Source organism: Talpa occidentalis, unplaced genomic scaffold, assembly GCF_014898055.3.
Source record: "Talpa occidentalis isolate TD23 unplaced genomic scaffold, MPIMG_talOcc4v2.1 talOcc4.8, whole genome shotgun sequence".
Taxonomy (NCBI): domain Eukaryota; kingdom Metazoa; phylum Chordata; class Mammalia; order Eulipotyphla; family Talpidae; genus Talpa; species Talpa occidentalis.
Window position 1 is genome coordinate 109620854 of NW_023605194.1, and position 25154 is coordinate 109646007.

At 42.9% G+C, this 25154-nt stretch overlaps 2 protein-coding genes across 3 annotated transcripts in view; one reads left to right on the plus strand and one right to left on the minus strand.

Moving 5' to 3' along the window:
* Positions 1-25154, plus strand: part of SLC10A7 (solute carrier family 10 member 7) — a 182336-nt gene that overhangs the window by 116561 nt on the left and 40621 nt on the right. For both annotated transcript variants that reach the window (XM_037497387.2, XM_037497388.2), the window contains exon 6: positions 14397-14432. In XM_037497387.2, coding sequence (XP_037353284.1) covers positions 14397-14432 — 36 coding nt within the window. The remainder of the gene's footprint in view (positions 1-14396; positions 14433-25154) is intronic.
* Positions 8597-8992, minus strand: LOC119234449 (60S acidic ribosomal protein P1-like). Its single transcript, XM_037497391.2, has one exon. The coding sequence runs from the start codon at positions 8942-8944 to the stop codon at positions 8597-8599; it is 348 nt and encodes a 115-aa protein (XP_037353288.2). The 5' UTR covers positions 8945-8992.

A 25154-nucleotide genomic window follows, 5' to 3' on the forward strand; every position in this document is an offset into this window, starting at 1 on the left:
AATAATTTTTAGTATTAGTAGAGACTCTTGCAGGTGTTGAGCTAATATTGGAAATTCCTGAAACATGATATTTTTGCCGTGGTTCTTGGTGTAAGATTTATTCTCCTTTTCAAAGTAAATTGTGATTCCCTGCTGGTTTTCCTGTGAGCAGCGGGTCACTTCGCTCTGAATGACACAGCCTCACCCAGAGACAGCAGCTTCCTTGTGTTTATCTTTCAAGAAGAACAGATTTGTGAGGTGTAGCTGAGGTAACAGGAGGACTGTTAATCCCCGTGGTCTCCTACAGTTCAAAAAAAAAAAAAAAAAGAAATGATTTTATACTATTTTCTTAGGTGACACATAAGCTCTTTCTGCAGATGGCTAGAAATGTTTGCAAGGATACATCATCGAAAGCTCGCAATGACAAACTTGAAGAACAGCTTTCCTTTAGATGAGTTTTGTTGAATTTGCTAAACATTCATTTTCACTTTAATTACACCTTGGACCTATAATGGAAGTCCCGCCATCACTATTAGCCAGAATAAATTCTGTCCCTTTTTCATTTGTGTTTATCATGTATTTCTATCCATTCAGTATTAAACACTATATTTTTTCCATCTCACAGTCATTAAAGTACCTGCAAGGAGAGGAAAATCGTACAGATGGAAAAGGTGGCTAAATCTAGGGTTTTCTTTGAACCCATAGCCCTTCATGGAGAACTAATGCTCTTGACTCCTGTGTCATTAGTCATTTTTGTTCTTTAAGGAGGGGCATACATAAGTGATTTAAAAAAGTCATTCTGGAAGGACAGCAGAAATGTCATTTGCACATCTTCATTTGAACTAAAAGTGTTCAGTTTTCTTTTAAGATGTGTCACTCCTAGTTAAATGGTTAGGGATGTCGGGCTTGGTCAGAAGTCATAGCTGAGTGGCCCACAGGCCACATGCAGATCACAGATGTGCTTTCTCTGGCTGCATAGTGGGGTGTGTGTGTGTGTTTGTTATTTTTCATCTGAATTTGAAAGCACCTACAGCTTTTCCTAGGTGTTCCCATTCCCTATCATCTTACAAGTGGCCTGATTCACACATTTACATTGTCTGCTGTAGGCATTTGAACTAGCGTATACATTTGGCTGCTGTAGGCATTTGAAATAACCACTTTTATGAGCAGCCACATCTAAGGAGGACAGGAAAATAGAACCCAAATGGCTACAATATACACAGTGACCTAAGAAACCACCTAGTAGAAAATTATTTGATGAATGTATAATTCCTAATTTCCTTATTTGTAGACATATGAAAAGTAACTAATGATAAATGAAGCATAATGATGGAGAAGCATATATGAAGACCATTTTGGTAGCTTAAGTTACTTTGTAATTTTGAAAGGGATCTTGTCTTCCTACAAGAGTGCGTTTGACAAAACTTAGCTTTTTCATTGTTACTTTTGTTACTTATGTGAAGTTGGTTTGCCTAGAAAAATGTTTAATGTATATTTAAATATATACAGAATCAGCCACATAAGTAATTTATCAAGTGCACAACTTTGCAGTGTTGGTTTATCTGGAAGGTCCCACAGCACCACCTACTGCCTTCTATTTTATTTTGCATAATATTTTTTGTAAATTAAAAAATTTGCAAAATGATCACATCTTAAAATCAAACACAGCACTGAAGTAAATAAATGGTGTAAGCTGTATTATAAATAGAATGTGATAAAACAGTTTTTACATGTTTGATTGAATGTTTTAAATGGCACTCAACAACATGATATTGTACAACAGGAACTATTATAAAAATTTGCTAGTGAAAATAATTACTAGTATTTCTAATTCACAACCAAAGACATTTCACTCTTTAGAAGATTGTTACATTGTGTGTTGATCTGATGGGATTGGTGGTTTCTGTTGTTTTTGTTTTTTTTTAACCCAGTGCAGATGTTGATTCCTTTTTTTGGTTATTTGCTGCTCTTTAATTAAAGGTATTTTTTCCAGACTTCTTTTTGAAGGTCATGGTCTTCATAGATTAAACTACCGTAATTCAGATCACCCACAACAGCTGTTATCAATTTTAAGCCAAATTATATAACCACTTTTAAAACTAGAATTTTGAAGTACTTAGCAATGGAGCATTATAAGAGACTCTCTATATAAAATAAAATAAAAAGAGAAAAAAACGAAAAAGAAAAAGGTAATTAAAATGCTATTGTCACATTAAAAAAAATAAAATGAGTCAAATAAAAGAATGAATTCCACTTACATGTTTTTGAAAAGTATTCCAAGAAATATAGAGGAGAGAAAAAATAAAGCCATGTACAGAATGCTGCACACAATGAGATTATTTTAAGAAAGCTGTTTAAATTTGAATAATTTAAGAAAACAAGGTCAGTAGGTAGGTGAGATAGGTAGGTGGGTGGAGGAATGGCCTGATGGATACTTAAATATTATTTTCTTCCTGGAAAGAGTCACAAGAAACTGTTAACATTTCTAGGTGGAGTGGGGTGCTCGAAAAATTTCCTTTTTATTTTGTAATTCTTATTTTTTTATATACTTAGAAATTCTTAAATTAGATTTGTGTATTACCTCATTTAAGATCAAGATTTCTTTGCCTATTAAGATTATGTAAACCATTTTGTTTTTCCTTGTAATATTTCTCTGTACTAAAAACAAAGCCTTTTTTTTTTTTAATAAAAAGAAAAAGGTGAGTTAGAAAACCCAGTAAGCATCTGTCACATGTTTTCCTTTTCAGAAGCCTTTCATGATACAGAGAATTTGGTCAGACTTGTCACACTGTGTCCTCAACTTATAAAACAATATCTAAAACATTGTTGGTGCTCAATAAATGCTGAGTGAATGAATTCATGATGCCATCACATTGTGTCCCACTCTACATATTACTAATATGTATTGTGGTAGAATTTTATTATATTTGCACATATAGAAGTATATCTACCCAGTTACATTCATTGTTATATTCCCCATACAATTGCCGCCCCCCATTCTGACCCCAATCCCTCCCTCCCGCCCCCGCCCCCCTAAAAGTGTCTCTGGTTCGTAGTTTTTTGTTGATTTTGATTTTCACTTTCTTATAGTTATTCGTTTTCCTGGTCCCTTATTTAAGTTTTCTAGATTCCTGCTATGAGTGAGACCATCCGGTATTTTTCTTTTTCTTTTTGGCTTATTTCGCTGAGCATGATCCCTTCCAGCGCCATCCATGTTGCTGCAAATTGCATGTGTTTATCTTTTTTGAATGCTGAGTAATATTCCATGGTATATATGTACCACATCTTCTTGATCCAGTCATCTATTTTGGGCATTGTTGTTTCCAAAGCTTAGCTATTGTAAACAGTGCTGCTATAAACATAGGGGTGCAGGTGTTCTTTGGAATTGATGTTTCTGTGTCCTTTGGGTAAATACCTAGGAGTGGAATTGCTGGATCATATGGAAGCTCTATGTTTAGTAGGTCCAGAAATCTCCACACAGCTCTCCACAGTGGTTGGACCAGTTTGCACTCCCACCAACAGTGCAGAAGAGTTCCTTTTTCTCCACACCCTCGCCAACATTTGTTGTTGCTAGTTTTTTTAATATGTGCCATTCTCACTGGTGTAAGATGGTATCTCATGGTAGTTTTGATTTGCATTTCCCTGATGACAAGTGATGTTGAACATTTTTTCATATGCCTGTTGGCCATTTGCATTTCCTCTTCAGAGAAGTTTCTTTTAAGCTCTTCTGCATTCTTAGATCTGATGTTATTTAAAAACATGTCCCCTGGTTAGTGCTGTGTCACTTTTTAAGATGATTAATTAAATTTTGAGATGTTTGTATTATGGCCTTCGTTTTCTTTTTCTTTTGCCTATTCTTATAAAGATGATACAGTCACATTAACTGTATTTGGAATTTGGTCATAATGAAATCCAATCAAAGTATTTCTGAAAGAGCAGTACTCTTATCTATTTGCCTTTTATTTTAGTGATTGCTAATTCTGTCTTAGTGACCTAAATGGTTATTACTACTTTTAAAATTCCTGTAATAACACTTAAATTAATTGTAAAATGCTAATTACTCATTATTAAATATACTCGATTCCTAATTGCATATTTAAAATTTCATGACATTTTATAGGTACCTGTTAGTAAAAATCCATTCATAGACATAAACGGTATGATTTTATTTTAGTGGTTTTGCTGATGTGCTAGGGATAGATTTTTTTTTTTAAACTGTCAGAGTGTGTAGAAGTTGCCCTCTACTGGGGAATCAGAAAAATTATGGTGCCTACACAGATTTTCAAGGTTTTTAAAGACTCTTCGTTAAATTCATTGGTTTGTCTTAGCAGATGTCCACTTCTTGATAACTGGCACTTTTAAATTCCAACGATCTTGAAGTGGTCAGCAGATTACATTTATTTATTTTATTTTTTAAATTTTTTAAAAAGTTTTTTTTTTTTTTTAAGATTTATTTATTTTATTTATACAAGCACTGGGTACAGTCAGAAGCGTGGGAGGGTGAGAGAATTTACCAGAGCCAGAGTGGAGAGTAGAACAGGCAAAGTGACGAAGTACACTGCTGAGAGGAGCAGTGGGCAGCAGGAGAGGTCTGTGCGCCATGTGTTACCCTCGCCCAGCAGCTGGGGGTCGAACCCGCGATGCAGAGGCTGCGGGCAGCTTCGTAACCTGGTGCTCAACCGCTGTGCCACCAGGGAGGCCCTATTTTTTATTAAATTTTTAAAAAAGATTTATTTATTCATGCATACAAGAACCAGGGTACATGACAGATGTGTGGGAGGGTGAGAGGATTCACCAGAGACAGAACGGGGAACAGAACAGGTAGACTGACTGAAATACACTGCTGAGGGGAGCAGTGGGCAGTCAGGAGAGGTCTGCTGCACCATGTGGGCTGCTCTCTGGCCAGGGATCAAACTTGTGCTGCAGTGGCTGCAGACAGCTTTGTAGTGCTGTGTCTTAACCCCTTGCACCACCAGGGAGGCCCCCAGATTACATTTAAACTACATCATGATGTTTTATAGGTACCTGTTAGTGAAAATCCGTTCATAGACATAAACGGTATTTGATGTCTGATGTCAGTATACCAAATATCTTATGTCAGTATACCAACAGCCATTTTTGAGTGAAATCCTTCTTTAAAAGCTTCTTGGTGGCAAAATCCAATAGTATATATAGGTCTGGAAGTATTCATATTGGGAAGAGTCTTCATGGGACTATGAGGAAGAATCATCTCTATATAATTATACAGCCAAAATTGAGTCAGCACCATGTTTAATAATTCACCATTGGAATTTCAGGGATGAAAGTCTAAGCACACGCTAACTTTTTTTTTTAGCTAGTTCTTTGCATTTTGCTAGGTCATAAGGTACAATTTGACTATGCAGAAGTGATTTATGTCTTGTATTAATTATTGACTTTTTATATGAAAAATCAATGTTCATAAAATGGTCTATTTACTAGTTCTTGGAAATTGACAAGACACCGTTCTTCCTCCTGGAATTCTACGAGGCTCTGGCTCAGGGTCCAGGATCCATCTTCTTCAGACCCCAGTATCATATTGTGCATTTTTCTTCTCCTGGTCACTAATATTTATTAAAAATAGATAGGTTTTTAAGAAGGAACCTATTTGAAATAGACATTAATGGTGGGGCATCCATAGGGAAAGAAAAGCCTTCCCAGAGCTGGCCTGATAGTAGAATCCTACTGCCTCTCCTTGGTCACCGTGGAGAATTCACCTGCCATGATGCTCACGGAGGTGTGACCTCCATGAGAACAGCTGATGAACCACCGCCTTCTCCCCATATCAGCCTCCCTGAGTCACAGAGTTCAGGGTCAGTCTTCTAAGATGTAGGAAAAACTCTGGCCAGGGAATATTATAAACACCAGAATAAATCAGACCACTGATGTCTGAGATGAGGCGAGCAGGGTGCAGCCGTCGCCCTTCATTTTGTCCACTTCTCCGGCAGTGCTGGTCCTCCCTCAAGGCCCCCGATGGCGCGTGCTCCTTCTCACATGTCCAAGAGGGAGGGATGAGCTGTGCCAGACGCACTCGCCACGTGCACACACACAGTCTGGTAGTCGTGTTTGTTGGGTGTTTATCATGGCTAGTTTCATCAAACCATTATTTTTGAATGCTTATTTAAAAGGAAAGCAGTGTATAATTATTCCAGTTTGCTTTAACACCCCACATTCAAAGCTTCTTCCCCACATCTCCCACAAATCACTTTTCATTGCCTCACTGACCCTCGTTTATCGCTCCCCTCCATCTTGCTTGTCTCTACCTCCCTTTGGCATAATTTTGCAAAATGCCCTTCCATGGCTTTGCTGGAAATTCGTGAGTGTCTTTTGAGGGGGGATAGTGTAGGGGTGCCTGTTTCAAGTACTTGCTTTCCTTCAAAAGACCCTCCTATCATCTGGTCTAGCTTATCATCTGTGTCCTTTTCTGATGTCATGCACGTGACAAATGACGTCATGCCGAGTGCTTGCTTTTAGGTCTTCCATGGGTAAGTTTTGCTCTGCTCAGCGGGCTCGTAGGAGGCAGTGTGGTATCAGAAGTGAAGAACTAGCCAGGGAGGGCCTCCCCGGTGGCGCAGCGGTTGAGCGCTGGGTTGCGAAGCTGCCCGCAGCCTCTGCAGCACCGGTTCGATCCCCGGCTGCTCCCCGGCCACCGGAGGAGGGTCCCACATGGCGCGCAGACCTCTCCTGCCCTCCGCTGCTCCCCTCAGCAGTGTACTTCGGTCCTTCTGCCTGCTCTGCTCCCTGCTCTGGCTCTGGTGAATTCTCTCACCCTCCCGCGCTTCTGACTGTACCCAGTGCATGTATAAACAAACGAACAAACAAATAAATAAATAAATAAATAAAACATGCCTCTATAAAAAGAAAAAAATAAAATAAAATCCAAAAAAAAAAAAAAAAAGAACTAGCCAGGGAGTTGGAGACCTTTATAGCGCTAGTCCTGGTGTTTCAATGAACTCAGAGGCTCAGGTGAGAAATATCACCTCCTTGGGCCTCAACTTTACAGTCCGTAAAATGAGATGGCTGGTTATCCCTGGTTTCCCTTTCAGCTGGAATTCACTGGTATCTGATCTCTTGAAGAGCTCTTAACCATTGCATCAACAAGTAATGGGGCTGACCAGGGGTTCTCGAGCCATATGCATAGCTGGCTTCCATTCTGATCATATTGTTTGGGAATTTTGTGTAACTTCTTCTGTCTGTCTGCCTGCCTCAATTTTTTACTGTGTAAATGGGAACCATAGTGGCACCTTTCCAAAAGTGTGTTGGTCTAATAGATAAGCATTTTCAAGAAGCTCCTTTGGAACAATATTTATTGCATTTCACATGAAAGATTCTTAGAAAATACGGAAAATTCCCATAACCATATCTCCCATATCTCACTTTGACTTTAATTGCTTTTCAAATTGTGGTCAGTATGGATGGACCTGCAGGGGGTTTTGCTAGTGACATAAGCCTGACAGTAAAAGACAACCACTGTATGATTCACTCATATGTGGTGTAGAGAGGAAACAAACAGGTGAACTAAATAAAACAAAATCAACTCTTTGACTTCAAGACCAGTTAGTAGCTACCTGAAGGGAACGGGGAGAAAGCAGAATGGTGAAATTGGTGAAAAGGGCACAGTGGGAAGGTGAAGGGTAGATGGCTACTGAGTGGTGAACTCTATATAGTATATACACAGGTTGATTCTCAGTGATGAGCCCCCGAAGCTTATACAATGCCATGTCACCTCAGTAAAAACGTTGTTAGCACTCTTAATCTGCAGAGAAAAAAGCCAAGTTGACAGGTATTAGTTTTATTTCAGGTCTATGAGTTTACACGGTCTGAAGCGATTTCCTTTTTTCAGTTAAAAAGTAAAAAGAGAGTCAGGAATTTGAATACTGTTTTTCAGTGTTAACATTTCTCACTGTGAGTCAGCAATGCACCTGCCAGTTCTCTTTTGTGTCCTTATCTTTTCCTTGTATTCCTTGTATTTAGGATCCTTGTATTAGGATCCTAAACTCCACACATTCTGCCTGCTCGTCAGCAGCCTTAGTTCCCCCTCTCCACAGATCCTCCCCTATCCCCCCATCATGTCTGGTGAAGAGAAGTAGCTACAGATTAGAAATGGTAAGTGTTGGCAGAAGGAAAGTAGACCCACAATAAGCAGAGTCTAGCTGCTGACCCAGATCCATGACTTCACAGGTCCTGAGAGAACTAACTATCTCACAACATTTCTCTAACATTTTTTTTTTTTTTTGAGTTCAAATTTTTATTGAACATGTTACAAAAGACCTTTAGTCAAAAAGACCAAAGCCGGGCCTCCCCGGTGGTGCAGCGGTTGAGCGCTGGGTTGCGAAGCTGCCCGCGGCCTCTGCGGCGCCGGTTCGATCCCCGGCTGCTCCCCGGCCACCAGAGGAGGGTCCCACATGGTGCGCAGACCTCTCCTGCCGCCCGCTGCTCCCCTCAGCAGTGTACTTCGGGCCTTCTGCCTGCTCTGCTCCCCGCTCTGGCTCTGGTGAATTCTCTCACCCTCCCGCGCTTCTGACTGTACCCAGTGCATGTATAAACAAAACAAACAAACAAATAAATAAAACATGCCTCTATAAATAAAAAAAAAAATTTAAAAAAAAAAAAGACCAAAGCCCATGTCATCATCAGACTCCTCAGATTCTTCTTTCTTTGCCTCTACTTTCTTCTCCTCAGCTTGAGCAGCAGCAGTGGAAGGAGCAGGACCACCTGCAGGGGCAGCCCCTGCAGCTAGGGCAGGCCCACCAGCTCCTACATTACAGATGAGACTTCCAATGTTGATATTGGCCAGGGCCTTCACAAACAAGCCAGGCCAGAAAGGTTCAACATTTACACCCGCTGCTTTAATGAGCGCATTGATCTTACCCTCCGTGACCGTCACCTTGTCGTCGTGCAAGATGAGAGCCGAGTAGATGCAGGCGAGCTCCGAGACCGAAGCCATGGTGCGGGCGAGGGCTGGACAGACGCTGCTGGGCGCGGTGCTAGTCGCTGGATGAAGTGAGGGCCTCACCCCAACGCGGCCTTAGCTTCCTCGGAAGGACCGAGCACCTTAGAGACAGCTGAGGAAAGGAAGCACATTTGTCTAACATCTTAAGATATTACTGTATACTAGCCACAGTACAAAATGTGAAGACAGCCCTTGAGTTTTCGTTGGCGTTAATCTTTTTCCTTTTTAAAGTGACCTTTGCATTAACGTCAATACAAGTTTAAAGTAAAGGAGGTGTCAGGGTATGATTTTCAAAAGTTGAAAACATAACTTTTTTATAAATAATGAACACATGACGTACATTTATTTAACTGAGTAATGAGGGAGCTAGCCACAGGGTAAAGTTGGCTTTTAGGAGATTCTAGAAATGGGGTGTAGTCCATCAGAAAAGCAGAATGAAGTCTGTTTGCTCAGTTAGATGCAAGACTGGCTTAATCCCTTGTGAATGATAAAACTATAATCTTTGTGGTTACTTTTTGTATAAACAGAAATGATTTCTATCTCTACTGGAAAAAACCTTTGTGAAGTAATGTGCATTTACAATCTGGAGGCTAATCAAAAGTAAACAGAAGTCAAACAGAGGTGTGTCTGTCAGGTAATGAAATTGTCCTTGAGTTGGCCCCGCAGATAAAGCTGCAGGGTGACATCGCAAGGACATGCAACCAACTCTCTTGGTTCTATTTCCAAGTTTTGGTTAGTTTTGAAGTGAATATTGTGGACTACTAGATTCATCCAGGGGAGGTGATGGTTAAGAGAAGGCTCAGAACCTACCAGAGGAGCAAGAGTAGGGGGACCTGAAGACCTCTAGCCTGGAGAAGACTTAGCGTGGGAACCAAAAGGCTCACTTCAGCATTACTCGTAAGATTTAATCCCAAGAAAACAGCTCGACAGTGCAGAGGTTTTACACCACTCAAGCCGGGAGCGCACCAGAGTGGGAAGGCCACCATCACAAGGTGGAGGCGTGAGATGCACTCAGAGGGGTAGACAAGGCAGGGCTGTGGTGGGTGTGGCCTGTGTTCAGTTTAAGAAAGAGCTGCTCACTGTGGGAAAGCGCTGGTGCCTCAGAGACACAGCGTCCTCATAGTAGGTTTTCTGGCAAAGGTGAAGCCATTACAATCTCATGTCACTGGGGGTCGAGGAAGGGGGAGAGGCAGAGGGGGCTCGCTGCAGATGAGCCCTGCTCTAGGGTAGCCGTGCGAGCCCCTGCAAAACCCAGATTCTTCTGTGAAAATTGAGCTGTCGCCCTCTAGTTAAAAATGGAAAGAACTTTTTCCAAGGTTTACAGAATATCCTGGAGTGAGAAGCCCAAGAAGTCAGTTTTAGTATCTGGAAACACAATAGTTGCAGCAAAACCTCCCAATAACATTTTCTATTTTTTTTTTTCACAATGATAATCCACTTCAGTTTTGTTTTGTTTTCTCTTAACAAGTGCTGAGAGAAGTGCATTCGCAATTTTGTTGTTGTTTTGTTATTTGGGAGGTTTTTATATAGCCTGTGTTTTAATGCAAGTAAATCTACCTCAGTTTTGACACTTTTTTCCCTCCTTCCACTAAAGTCATTGGAATATATTCACCCAGTCATTCACATCAGAGGTGTAAATGGGTTTTTCAAAGAGTTTTTAAGATACAATCAAAGACAGACAGTCACTTTGTCACTTGACTTCTTCAGGTGTCGCAGTCAGAAAGCTTAACACACCATCCAGATGGCAAGGATGCTAAAACTGGGTCTTGACCTTGAATCTGTGAGGAAGGAATAGCACCTTTTGATAGAAGTGCTCCTTCATCCTCCTGGGTTTTATCCATTTGTATCTGATTTACCTGGGAAACAGAAAGAAAGAGGTAATCAAATTGAACCTTCTCTATACCCAAGAGAGATTAACAGGTTCATCTGACTTGACAACTTCCAATAATAGTCGCTGTTATGGTTTTAAATTTTTAGCCTTTTTTCCATTGATATTTGCAAAAACCTGACTTTAAAAGAATGGGTTAGCCATATTGGCACCTACCAAGGCTTATTTCTCAACCAGTTTCACATTTTTCAACAATGCTGAGTCTGAGTCCTTGCAAAGGTTTACTTTTAAGATCTCATCCTGAGGAAACAGCATGCAATTGCAGAGATTTCATTTGCGCCACTCTGGGGCACAGGCCTGGAGTCAGAGAGATGGTGATTCTTGGTTCGGTCTCTTTCTTCTTCACCCAGTCTCTCTGAGACTCCGTTTCCTTCCCTGCTAGATAGGAAGAGCTCCTTGCTCAGGGCTGTGAGGGTGACATATCTGACACAAAATCCTTAGCGTATCAGCTGATATGAGATGCACACTCCAGAAATACTGGTGCCAAGTGTTTCCATGATAATTATGACTTCACCCAAACTTAGTAATGGCGCTCTTAGTGGCGTCATGGCTGATTCATTTCCAATACAACTAAACAACAGGTTTCAGTGTCCTCGAACAGTTCGTTCTTCTGAACTTGAACAGCCATGATTGCAAAAATATTGAGGGTCATTGAATCCAGAATTAGGAAATGCATTGTATTTGTTAGGGAATTTTTTTTTTTTTTACCTATGTTAGGAACAAACATCTTACATCCTTAGAGGTACTGCAAAGAGACTCTTGTGTCTTGAGGACTATACCTTTGAAATAGTCAGGCAGGAAAACCTGCAGATAATGGTGTTCTGCCTTCCAGAATGAAGTAATCTCTAAGTGGTGAACTACTTGAGACCAAGATCATAGAACAACTAATCACTGTTTATATATCCTAAGCGGAACTCTGTAGGAAACTGTACTGGTGAATGAAATCTGCTTCCCAAGGACCAGACACATTGTGGAGTCAGCTCTGGATTTGGAGTAGGAAAAACAGGCTCCAGTCCAGGCTTTTCCATTTATTTGCTGTGTGACTTTGAGCTGATTGCTAGACTTTTCTGAACTCCAGTTTCCTCATCAATAAAATGGGATGATTATGTAACCTAACTCCTTCCTTAGGGGAGGGTCACATTTTAAAATGCTCATGAAAGAACTGAAGCCAAATGCCACTAGTGGTGATAATGTCACTATCACTGAAGCTGTCATTAGTCCACTATTGCAAAGGACAGTGAAATGGGCCCAGTATGAACACGGGTCCTCCTGTACTATATGACACCAACGTGGCTGCAACTCCTCTAACACAAGACAGTTGTCCCCAGAGTGGTGACAGTGCTCTATCTTCTTCCTGCGTGAAGATCCTTGAGCGATCAGATATCATGCCTCTTTCTCAGAAGTGTTGTTAGTGCTATTATTATTCCATAATTGACATTAACACGTGTTTCTTTTTTGTTTTTTTAATCCTAATTTCAGTGAATTGATAGATAGCAAAGTCAAATCCATTCTCCATTTACTAAATTATTTACTAGCTCATTATTCCCTCCTTTTAAGTTCTTCAGTAGTTTGTCGTCCTTGATGGGATCAACTGCAGCTCCCCTCGAGACCATCCAGGCCTTTGGTGAGCTGGGCTGGGACATTTCTTCCTCCCTGCTTGACTTTGTACAGTGAGGTGAATGCCCTTCCTTTTTCCTGGAATATCCTTACCTACTTTCTGTTGGATCAGTTTCCACTAATTCTTTAATGAATGGAACAGTGCCAGACAAATAAGTGGGCGCTCAATAAACTTTTGAACAAATTGACTTGAAATCGGATGGCTCCCACATACTCTAAGACAACCAGATATTTTTCATTTCCACATGGCCTGTAAAGTTTGGAATGCCTCCTAAAGTCTGGATATGTTCCAAGTCCTCGAAGGACAATAGCGCTTTAAAAATGACAATTGGGGCCTCCCTGGTGGTGCAGCGGTTGAGCGCTGGGTTGCGAAGCTGCCCGCAGCCTCTGCAGCGCCGGTTCGATTCCCGGCTGCTCCCCGGCCACCGGAAAAGGGTCCCACATGGCGCGCAGACCTCTCCTGCCGCCCGCTGCTCCCCTCAGCAGTGTACTTCGGTTCTTCTGCCTGCTCTGCTCCCCGTTCTGGCTCTGGTATTTCTCTCACCCTCCTGCGCTTCTGACTGTACCCAGTGCATGTGTAAATAAATAAAAATAAATCTTTAAAAAATAAATAAATAAAAATGACAATTGTTTAGGTTTTTGCCCCGTTCGCTCTCCTAAATATGCTGAGAGGAACCTGTTTCGTAGACACCAACAGAATTGATAAGTCACAATACATGCTTTAATACATAGATTTAAAATATATAACATTTATATTGAAATGTTCTGTTGCCTATTGCCGATGGCAAAAGTTCTCACAATACAGAAATGTTCATGCGTGTGTAGATATCCACATGTGCACAGGCCTGGAAAGCCCTGGCAGCAGTGCTCAGATCAGGGGAGCCACTCCCTCTTGGGTCACATCCAGGGGAATTTAGTTACTCTATTGACAAAAGAACTTCCATTCAAATACCAAGAGGGCTTTTTCTGAAGTAGTGAGGTGCCAGACCTGGATCCTGGGCACGGCATAGTCTCAGTCTCACTGTCTGTCTGCTGTCCATCTGTCTGCCAGTCTGCTCCCACCTCCCGCTGTCTCACACACAGAGTCTTTGGAATTTTAAAGTTCCAAGTAGAATTCATTAATACAAATATGAAATGCTTTTTCTTGTATAAATCATAATAAAGTGTAGAGAGCTAAAGGAAGAACGAACAAGGGCGAATAATCACCTGCTCCTCTAAAACTGAAGCCTGTCAGGTTAACTCCCAACTCAGACACCCAGTTTTAAAGATTTACCTTCAGGAAACCTAAAAGCTTGTATCTTGCCTCATCGACAAGAGCCTCAAACTGTTCCCTGTCATCGAAGAAAACAAATCTTTTGCTCCTTTCTGTCTAGGGAAGGCAGAGGGACTGAGGTGGTCCTGTGTGGCTGAATTAGATGAAAGACTTGCCTTCCGCCATGGAGACGTGGAGTCTAATCAAGTGAAATGAGTTTTGAGATCCTGGCTCATTTCCTGGGGGAGATCCGTTCACATTACAAAATCACGACATCTCATTCATCACCACTGACGTGGTCTTTGCACAGGAGAGGACCCCAACTGGGACCGAACCACCTGTCTTCTCTGGAAAGGGGGCACTTTATCCAACTTAGAGTTGAAAGCCTTGGCATGAGGAAGCTTTCCAGCTTCCGCCCGAATAATCCACATGTAACAGGGGAAAAGAACTTGGGTGTAAAAAAGGGAAGGTGAGTCTGAGGAAGGTCGGCAGCGGTCCGGTTCATGGTGTCCACTGTGTTAATTGTAACGCAGACACTGCTGCACTGGGGTCCGGAGAGCAGAGGTTGGGGCTCCCTCTAATTCTTCTGCATTTCATCCAACGTTAGGAAGAAGGAGAAGTTTAAAATGGCAAAGTAAGTGCCCTGCTCTCCAGGCTGATGAGTGATCATCATCTCTTCTTTCTTTCAGGGCATCGTTGTGACACCCGTGCTCCTGCTGCTTTTTGTGAGTATTTTGATATTGTCTCCAATACCTCCCGTTACAAGCCATTGCTGCCCTTTTTTGAAAGGTCACTAAAATGGAGAGTTGAGTCCTTTCGGTCCTTTGCACACTTTGCAGCTCGTTTTGAATTGTCCTCACAATCAAGCTGACTACCGAGGGGACCCAGCTACCCGGCCTCTGACTCCTGGCTAAATCGCTCCTTACTACAAATGAATGGCCTGTGACACGGGTTGCAAATGTGCTACTCTTTGTTTTCTCATTATCACTAAATTCAGTGATTATTTTCTCATAATCACTAAAGTGATTGCTAGTGACACGTGGTGTTTGATAAAAAGGCCCGTGGGCCAGAGGACACAGGCTCCAGGCTGGAAAGGATAGTCACTGACTTCCTCCCTTTGGGGAATACCGTCTTCATATTTTCCTCTGTAGAATGGGAAGCGGTGACACCTACCCCAGTCTGTCTCCCAGAGAATGAAATGTGCTTCGAAATAGAAAATACAAGCTACGGGTTAACTACATACAAGTTCTTCTGAAAATAAGAAATGCTAATTAACTGTCTTATTTCTTTTGGCACTAAGCATATGAGAAATTAGATGAAAGATTATATAATAGAAATTAATGTTATCTCATGCTGAGAAAAGCATATGTAATCATGAATGATACCTAAAATATTTTATGTACTGTGCATTTTTCATACACATATGTCCCAATTATAAATCATTCCACTTATCACTGAAATATAGTGGGGGTGCGTTTCTGGGAATGAAATGTAGCTGTTTGACTAGCACTATTTGTCACTGAATTAAAACTGTGGGGAAAATTTATTTAATTATGGTATAATTACCCAAGTTGGAATTCAATTAGAGTAATAGAATGAAGGCCTCCATTTCTTACAAGCTGGGTAGGAAGTGGAGAGGGGCAGAGACGCCACTCGACAGCCGAGTTCTGCATCTTTCATGAAAGACATTATCTTCAGACCCCAGGCCTCAGCCTCGCTGTCCCTGCTCGCCGTCCCTGCTAGCGTCTGCTAGCCCCATTCTGGCAAGGTCTGAGTGCTTCCCTCAGTGCCATGAACCTCATTCATTCAGACTTTCCCAGTTCAGAGATTGCAGTGAGTCCAACTGAAGCGGAAGTAACTATTGATTTGCAGTCATTTGGCAGAAAACACTTCATCTGTTGCTACCTGCTGACTTGGTGGGAGGAGCTGGCCTCATCCCTGGTTCTTCTCAGACCTGGGATCCCAGGCCCAGGAGCAGACACAGGCTGCCCACCGGGTTCAGGTCCTGCGGGCAGTGGTCAGAGGACTGGTATCAAGCTTGGCAGCTAGTAAATGTGCAGGAAGTGACTGTTGCTAGGTTTTCTCCAGCATGGAAGAGTGGCCTCTCCTCGTAGGACTTTTTTTTTTTTTTTTTTTAAGATTTATTTTTGTACAAGAACTGGGGTATAGGCCAGAGGCGTGGGAGGGTAAGAGGATTTTCCAGAGACAGAGCGGGGAGCAGAACAGGCAGACGGACCGAAATACACTGCTGAGGGGAGCAACAGGCGATACAGGAGAGCTCTGCTGCATCATGTGGGTATCTCCCCGGCCAGCCGGGGATCGAACCCCCACTGCAGAGGCTGTAGACAGCTTCACAGCACTGCGCTCAACCCGCTGTGCCACCAGGGAGGCCCTAGTGGGACTTTCTTAAGAAGAGCAGGGTAGGAGTCACATCCAGAGCCAGAGGACTGAGGCCTCAGATAGCGCTTTTGAGTGTCTTGGGGTCTGGAAGCTCTGGGACCTTGGCTTAGCTCACGATTAAAGACCCAGATGAGGCCCTTGCTCCTCCCCCACCTCCAGGCTACATCAGGATCCACATGGCATCGCACCCTGAAGGCTCCCCCACACTCAGCACACAGGTTGTGAGCTTTTTGGTTGGGTCAACATTTTAAAACAATAGGACTACAAGAATAGTGCAAGAGACCCCAAGGCCCCTGATTTACTGGTTTAATTCTTCCTTTCTGAGCCTGCCAGGCTGTCCCGGGATGCTCAGTGGCAGGATCCCAGAGCCTCAAGAGATATTTGCACGTCGTGTGAGTCCAGATCACATGCACAGTCTAGAGCACCTCTGGCTTTTACAAAAGATGGGAATTGCTACAACACTTGGGTTACCAGGCCTCATTTACTGAGCAAACGAGAGCCTGAGCAACTTAAATTATGAATACCGTAAAATGCATCCACAAAAGATATAGTTTTTTTTTTTTGTCAATGCCCCAGCTGAGCTTGGGTTGAGCTGTTTCCCAAACAGATATGTTGAAGCCCTAACCCTGTGATTTGAGCCTGGGTCAGTGCAGGTGTATTAGCTTAGGAGGGGCCACACTGAAGGTGGGTCGCCCTTTGTCTTCTGTGGACGGTGTCCTTCCAGGAAGAGGAGGCAGAGATGCACAGTGCACCCATGCCAGTAACTGACCAATGCTACTCTCACCTCTGTACGCTCACATCCCATCTTACCTGGCCTAGATCTCATGATCCATCATTCTAATTGATTCATGACCTATACCACCACCAGCAAGCCTGCACAGCTTTTCCTGTTTCATATTCTCCTGTCAAAGCGCCATCAGTCTGGCTTGCTGCACGTGCACCTGAGCCTGCAGGAGCACACCCTATCCTGCTGACTGGCCACACTTGAAATTCGTCACCACCAACTGCAAGAGCGCCTGGTAACCTACCACCTCCTGCTCATAATTCTCATTCCCTCTTTCTAGAGAATCACTTTATACCTTCTGCTTCTCAAATTTCCGATGCCTCTTCTCTTATTTCATCTCAAATGAGACTGAAAGGAAATTAGCTGATGGGGAAATTGGAAGCAATCAGGGAAATTTTACAAGCTCTCACCTACCTGTATCTATTTTCTTCACCTCCTCTCCTGTTTCTATAGATAAAGTCTCTTTGTGCTCATCCAAAGCCATTTGTCCCTCTAGCTGTGCCAGCTTTCACTGCCTACGTGACAATACGATTCACAGATTCACACAGAAAATTATAAAATTTCCCCCCTCTGTTAGGTCATTTCAGTTAGCATGTGCCCACTCTACCTTATTATACATCTTAAAAAGTAAATCTTACTGTATCTACTTGCACTCCATTTTTGTGCTCTCTTTTATTGTAAAATTCCTTTAAAAAGTTAACATTACTCATCACTCACTGTTGAGTTCTACATGGCAGACCCTTTCCTGAGTGCCAGGGATCTAGCAGTGAGCAAAACAGATCTGTCTCTGCTCTCATGAAGGTTATACACTAGTAGCAAGAAATAACTAAGAGGTAAAGTTAAAATATAGTGTGTAAAATGGGTCATACATGCCAAAGAGAAGAAGTAAGGAAAAGGAATAAGAAGTACCAGAGTGGGGTGGGGGGTGAGGGCTGATTTAAGTAGTGTGGTCAAGGTTGGGCTCACTGAGAAGGTGGTATTCGAGCAAAGGCCTGAGGAGATAAGGGAGCTTTCCAGGTGGACGGAGCAGCAAGTACAGAGGTGCCAAGATCCTTAAGGAACAATCCAGAAGCCACTGTGACTGAAACGGAGGGAAAGTGGGTAGAGATGAGGTCCAAGGAAGAACAGGGGCCACATAATGCAGGGCCTTGAAGTCCTTTGTAAGGGCTGTGAATTTTCATTTCAGAGATAAGAAATCATTAAAAGGCTTTCTGTTCAAGGAAATGGCGTGATCTAACATACCACTTGAAAGGATGATTTTTTTTTTTTTTAAGATTTATTTATTTATACATGCACTGGGTACAGTCAGAAGCGCGGGAGGGTGAGAAAATTCACCAGAGCCAGAGCGGGGAGCAGAGCAGGCAGAAGGACCAAAGTACACTACTGAGGGGAGCAGCGGGAGGCAGGAGAGGTCTGCGCGCCATGTGGGACCCTCCCCCAGTGGCCGGGGAGCAGCCGGGGATCGAACCAGGGCTGCAGAGGCCGCGGGCAGCTTCGCAACCCAGCGCTCAACCGCTGCGCCACTGGGGAGGCCCTTGAAAGGATGATTTCGATGCTGGGTTGAGAATGAATTGTAAGACCAGTTAGAAAGCCAGTACAGTGTCATAGCAAGAGATGCTCTTAGCATGGACCAGGGTGGTTGAGTAATCTGGTGGGAAGCAGTTGGAAATAAACTTGAAAGACCTGAAAGATTGAATGAAGGTTATGAGGGAACGAGAAGAGTTAAACTTGACTTCTAGTCTTTATAACTGGAAGGATGGAGCTGCCATTTACTAAGATAGGGGAAAACTGTAGGGCTGAGTAGGTTGAAGGAACTGATCAAGAATTCAGTACTGGACATGTTCGGATTAAGATGCTTTTTACATATAAAAGTAGAGAAGTCACATAAGCAAGTAACTGTGAGTGTAGAATTCAGGGGCAAGGTCTTCACTAGAAACACACAATTGGAAGCAATCAGCCAGGGTGGATTTGAAGTTAGACTGGGTGAGATCACCAAGAAGTGAGAACAGAGAAGGAAAGTTGTCAGTGGACTAAGTTTTGGGACAGTCCAATAGTAACAGGTGGTCAAGTGGCAAATCAATAAAATTTGAGAAAAATTAAAAAAAAATATTAAAGGTGATCAATAAAGAAGGGTTGTTTTAGCTTCTGCAGCTCCTGGAACATAATACCACAAGCCAGTGGCTTGAAACAACAGAAATCTAGAAGCTGTAAATCTGACATCAAGCAAGGCCGCGCTTCCTCTGGGATCTGTCAGGGAGAATACTTGCTCTTGTCTTCTAGCTGCTGGTGTTTGCTGGCATCCCTGGGGTCCTTGGCTCATGGAGGCCACTCTCTAGCCTCTGCCTCCATCACCACAGTGTTCTTTTTCTTCCTGGAAGGACACAGTCACACTGGACAAAGGGCAACCTGCCTTCAGTGTGGCCTCTTCTAAACTAATATATCTGCACTGACCCGTGTTCAAATAACAGGATGAGGACTTCAACAGCTCTGTTTGGGAAGCAGCTCAACCCACAGCTCAGCTGGGGTGTTCATATTTTAAGTTGCTCGATGCCATATGGATCCTGATGTGGCCTGGGGGCCAGGGGAAGGGTGTCATCTGGGTCTTTAATTGTGAGCTGAGCCAGGGTCCTAGAGATTCCAGACTCCAAGATACTCAAAAGTGCTACCCGAGGTCTCAGTTCCCTGGCTCTGGATGTGACTTCTACCCTGCTCTTCTTAAGGGGAGTTGGGGTCCACCACCTTCCTTGTATGTGGATCCATTCACAAGCCTGGGAGCTCTCTGTGCTAGGCACTGGAACCAAACCCAAATATTTTAACAAAAGACAGTCTTATCACCCCGTCACTCAGGAAGTTACAAGGGTTTTAGAAGCTCTGTGCTAAGAACTGGGGGTGAAACCAAACCTCTTTCTTACTGTGTTACAACCACATGATGATCGGCCAGATGGATGGACACATCTGTCTAAAGAGCTGGGTTAAGTTACTTTTAAAGCTGGCATTTTCTTGCCACAGGCTTTACCCTTAGGGGCACATCCCTTATTGCAAAGCCTTTGCAAAGGGGCTGACTTTGCTTTCCCTCCCCCACCCCGCCTTGTAGAGAGGCTACATGGAGTGCTGAGAAGGTGGACGGTTCTGGTTCAGTTTGCAGCCATTCCCAGCTGTGAACAGTGGATGTTCTCGAACCCCTGCTGCCTCTGGCTTTACCCCAGTCAAATGACGATTATGGTAATACAAAATGGAAGTGTGTTGTAAAGAACCAGCAAATGCTAGTTCTTTAAACTTGACACTTACATATATACCATGGAATATTACTCAGCATTCAAAAAAGATAAACACATGCAATTTGCAGCAACATGGATGGCGCTGGAAGGGATCATGCTCAGCGAAATAAGCCAGAAAGAAAAAGAAAAATACCGGATGGTCTCACTCATAGCAGGAATCTAGAAAACTTAAATAAGGGACCAGGAAAATGAATAACTATAAGAAAGTGAAAATCAAAATCAACAAAAATCTATGAACCAGAGACACTTTTGGGGGGGTGGGTGGAGGGAGGGGAGGGATTGGGGTCAAAATGGGGGGTTGAAATTGTATGGGGAATATAAAAATAAAATTTATTATTAAAAAAAAAAATTAAAAATAAATAAATAAATAAATGTTTTAAAAATAAATAAATAAAAAGAAAATAAAAATAATCCCAGGAAAGGACTGGAGGCCTTGCAGAAGCACTTACTGAAACGCAGCAACAGTCTAGCTCCTCCAGACTTTAATCCCTGACTGGCTGAGCCTTAAAATTTGAAACCTTAGGATTCTATCATCATCTATAATCTAGAATATTACTAGTCTGGCATGTAAACAAACCCAGCATCTGCCATGATGACAGCGAGAGCAGTGCCGTGTTTCCTGAAATGTCACCATTTACTCTTGAGATTGAAGTGCTTTCACCGACATGGCTTAAGTTTCTTCAATAATTTACGTCTGATACTGGCAGAACAGCAATGAGCATCTTTGTTTATTTTGTCAATAGGGATGTCTCCGTGCACAGAGTTCTGACCTACAAGGGTAAAGACTCTGTTCAGATTTGAAAAGTGCTCGTATTAATTCATCCCTTAGAATTCATTATGAATTTTGTATCTGAACAAAGTTGCATGTGACAAGGGTCCACTAGATCTCAAGTTCAGCTAGGCCCGGCATCACATGTGTGACATCGAGTATCAATACAGATAGAAAGGTAGATGAGTGATGCCTGATTCGGATGGCTCCTCCGAGAAATAACAGTTAGGAAGTTGGAGTCTCGGCCTGCTTCAGAAAATCTTAGCTTGTTTTTGCTATGAGGAAAAAATTCAATTTTTTTCAGTAGTATTAAATAAACACCCCCTCTTTGATCCTGTGTTTCATGCCTGTTGTGTGCGCTGAATATTACCCAGATCAATCTGACATTGATCTTTTTCCAAAGAATTTATGATTTAATAAAGAAAACAGAATACATGCACAGATAATTAAAATCCAAGGTAGAAATTACAAGCATCGCAAGAACATTTCAAAGGGGATTACCAAAATAGAAAACATTTCATTAAATGGAAATGCTTTCTTCTGCAATGAATATTTGTACTGAAAGAAAACTTTTAATTTAGGGAGAAAGACAGTAGATGGTAACTTCTAATGCTTCTCTGGGGATCTTCCTCCTTGCTTCTGGGTTTTTCATATGTGTGGTTCTGATTCTCCTTATGTCTAACATCCTAATTTAGTGTAGCCTTCCCTTCCTCGTGGGTGGGGCACTGCTAGAACTGTGTTTAGCAGCCGCTATTATAGGCTACATTCAGCAGCAAATAATAGAGCAGACTGCGGGAGAGACAGGAGTTAACTTGCAGCGTGGTGCAGAGCGGTAGTTACGACGAGGAAGCCAACTCCTGTAGTCAGGGGAGGGGAGCTGGCTCTGGTCTCTCGGCCCAGCCCCGTGTCCAGCATGCGGCTCTCCCCACAGCCAGCCTTGTGGGCTCTGATCAGCCAATTTGCAATCCCTTTGCATCCATTTCACTGAACACCCTGTGTAGTTTGAGTAGCCAGAAACTGCCATTGTACAGTTTCCACCTGTTATTGAAAGGTGATCTTTTCATCACTTATTTTAAATTAGCATGTAACCAAAAGAAATGTTTTACATATAATTTTCATCTTTAAAAAATCACTTAAGGCCTATTTTCTTCACTTCTCAGAGAAGGAAAAATAGCATGCATCGCGATTTCAAAAAGGATCATTTTCTCTACTAAATATATATTTCCATGCATTAACGTAGTTTTAGTTTGAGACTTGCAACTGAATTAATATGGTTGTTTAACAACCACAGTCTTAATTTTCATGAAAATCAGTCATTCTTACACCGAGCTCATCGAATTTGTGTCAGTAGTCAGAGGGGCAGCAGGGGTGAAGACTCAGCTATGGATTCTGAGGAAAGGTAGACTCTAGAAGGGTTTTGGGGATCAGGGCCCAGGGCACTCGCCCTTCTGTCTTTGTGGGTGCATGTGATTTGGACCCAATACTAAGCAGGCCCCTTCCTTCATTCCTTTTCCCCCAGACTGGGCGCTGGGCAGGGAGGGTGAAAATTGGGCAGGAAGTGAACAAATCCCACTTTGTGTCTGAAGCAGCTTCTTTCTGATTTTCTCGTTAAAGAGATTTAACATTCACCATTCTGCAGGGTAAACTCTAAACATCTATTCTTGCTTTCCCTGACTGTGGTGCTAATGAAAGCAAAGACCAATCATCAAGGGTGAATTATTATTTTTTAAGGGTGAATTATTTAATACAATAATGTCTTAATAGCTGAGAAGAGACAACAAATAGTGGAGACGCTGGTGGCTAATGGATTTCCCTGGTAGGAGATAAAAGGCTGATTACACAGCAGAGCCAGTGAGGACCCGGTGCATTAATGACGATTTACAGGTCAGCTCACTTACAGGAGTGATTTAAACACACCATCTGTCTTCGAACTGTAGGTTGATAACTATGATTTCACAGACAGGTCACAGCTCCTCGTCAAGAATTGTTCCTTATTTGTCTTCCTGAGTCCTGCTAGGTTGGCCCCATAATATTTTACTAACTGAAGGCCCAGATTCTTTCCAAATCATATAACTTCTAAATTGAGTGAATTGATAGTAGCCAACTCCTCTTCCACTTAGCCTTTCTCTGCCTGGTTAGAGAATTATGCCCGAAAGCCCTCAGGCATCCTGTGTACGGGCTCACCTCCCTTCTGTGCCTCTGCCCTGGCACTCATCATGTACCACCTTTGAAGGAGTTGAGAAAATAGTCTCTCAGCTAATTTTCTTGGGGTTCAAATCTGGATCCCCAATTGAGAAAGGTTGTACCATCAATCACTACTTATAAAGTCCCCTTACCTCTTTTTTTCTCTTCCTCTCTTTTCTTGCTTCTGCCTGTCCCCCAGCTTCCCCGTCCATACATGCATTTGGGGGCACCCAGTAGGTATGAGATTGGCTTTCCAATGTGAACCCCAGTCCAGCAGCATCAGCATCCTCTGGGACCTTGACAGGAATGCTCTTTCTCCCCATCTCCCTGTCCTTTCTCCTCATTCCCCAGATGAATCAAACTCTGAAGGTGGGGCCAAGCCGTCAGAGTTTCAACAAGCCCCCCAGATGTTTCTGATGTGCTCAAGTTTAGAAACCACCGCCCTAGATGCAGAAAGTAGACACTTCTGGACACTGGAATATAAATATGAATGAGATCGCATCCTTGACCTTAAGGGGCAGACAGTCTACTGGGAGAGACAGACTTGTAAACAGGAACAACCCAGGATTCTGAGAGCCACAGTGGAAACCCAGAACCACCCAAGGGGCTGGCCAAGTTGCATTTTGGAAGGAGGATTTGGAAAGGATTGCTAAAAGAAAAAAAAAGATACTTGAACTATTAAGTCTGAGACTAGAACTGTCTAGTGGGATTTTCTGGGGGGGGGGGGGAGGAAGGGATATTCCATAAAAAGGCGTCGATACCCCAAACATGCACGTGTTTGTAGTGATGGGCAAAGACCTCAAGGTCCAAAAAGCACCTTGTTGGGGGGGTTGTGGGTGGAGGAAAGTGGCGGTTGTGTTTTGTTGATATTGAATCCTGGGGCCCTGACTCAGGAGACACCAATATCTATTTGAATGAATCCAAAGACCCTGCATTTCCACATTTTAAACTTTCACTAGATCATTTTTTCTCAACTTGATATGAAAACAAATAAATCTCCTCTTGAGTTTTCTGCTTGACACACCATATTCCTTCACGAAATTAGCCACAGACTGAGGGCCATGCATACTGGATCATAAAGCTTGGCCTGGCACCTTGAGACGGGTTACCTTTAAATGTGCTAAGGAGCCAGGGCAGCGCAAGCACTGGCCTGAACCAGCATAGCCTGAACCGACAACTTGATCCAAATATGCAAATTATTGATGCTTCTCATAAACACATTGGTCCTTACAGTAGGAACCATGACAGGCTTCTCATTAAAATGTGAAAAATCAAAGGTCTCAGGCAGAGCATTTCCTTTGGCTTGAGTTAAAATCAACTCTGCATATGAGATGATCGGGCCTGGTTCTTTTCTAGTCATGTTGTCATATGCTCCCTACGCCAGATGCTCACTTGTCTTTCTTCTGGATGCCAGGCCTACTTCATAGCAGCAGAAACTGCCCCCAGGGTACCTTCACACTGACCGCAGCGACAGGTCTGGTGGCCCACTCAAAGGGGAGGCTCTATGCCAGATTAGACCCGGGTCCTGAGGTTTCCTTCTTTTCAGAGGCACTTCTAAGGGAGCCGTCCTGCTGGACCTCCTCCCCAGCATCCCCCCGACCTGACCTGGCTCCGTGTACCCGGTTAATTACATCCCTGGCTGGCTTGCTGGGGCCTCTGATCTGACACAGGCCGGGGAGGGCTACTTTAACCTGTGCTCCTAATCAAGTCCATCAGAGATCACAGGCCTCAGAGAGTACAGAGGGGCCTTGGAGTTCGAGGACCCCTCCCCTCACCCAGAGGCCTCTCCACACAGCTTCCAGGCATTGACCCTGGAGATGGTTTCGCAGGTGACGCATGGAGAAATGAAAATATTCCTAACAACCCAAGGGCAATGGGCTTTCCTTTACTTCTCTTATCCCCAAATTTAATCTTTTAGATTACCTCTGCAATAAAAAGAACTGCAAACGTGAACTTACTAAATGAGGTCCTGTTTTAACTTTTCTCTCTGGTCCACCTTCGGGCTTACTGCTCTGGGCATCCTTGCTGGCTA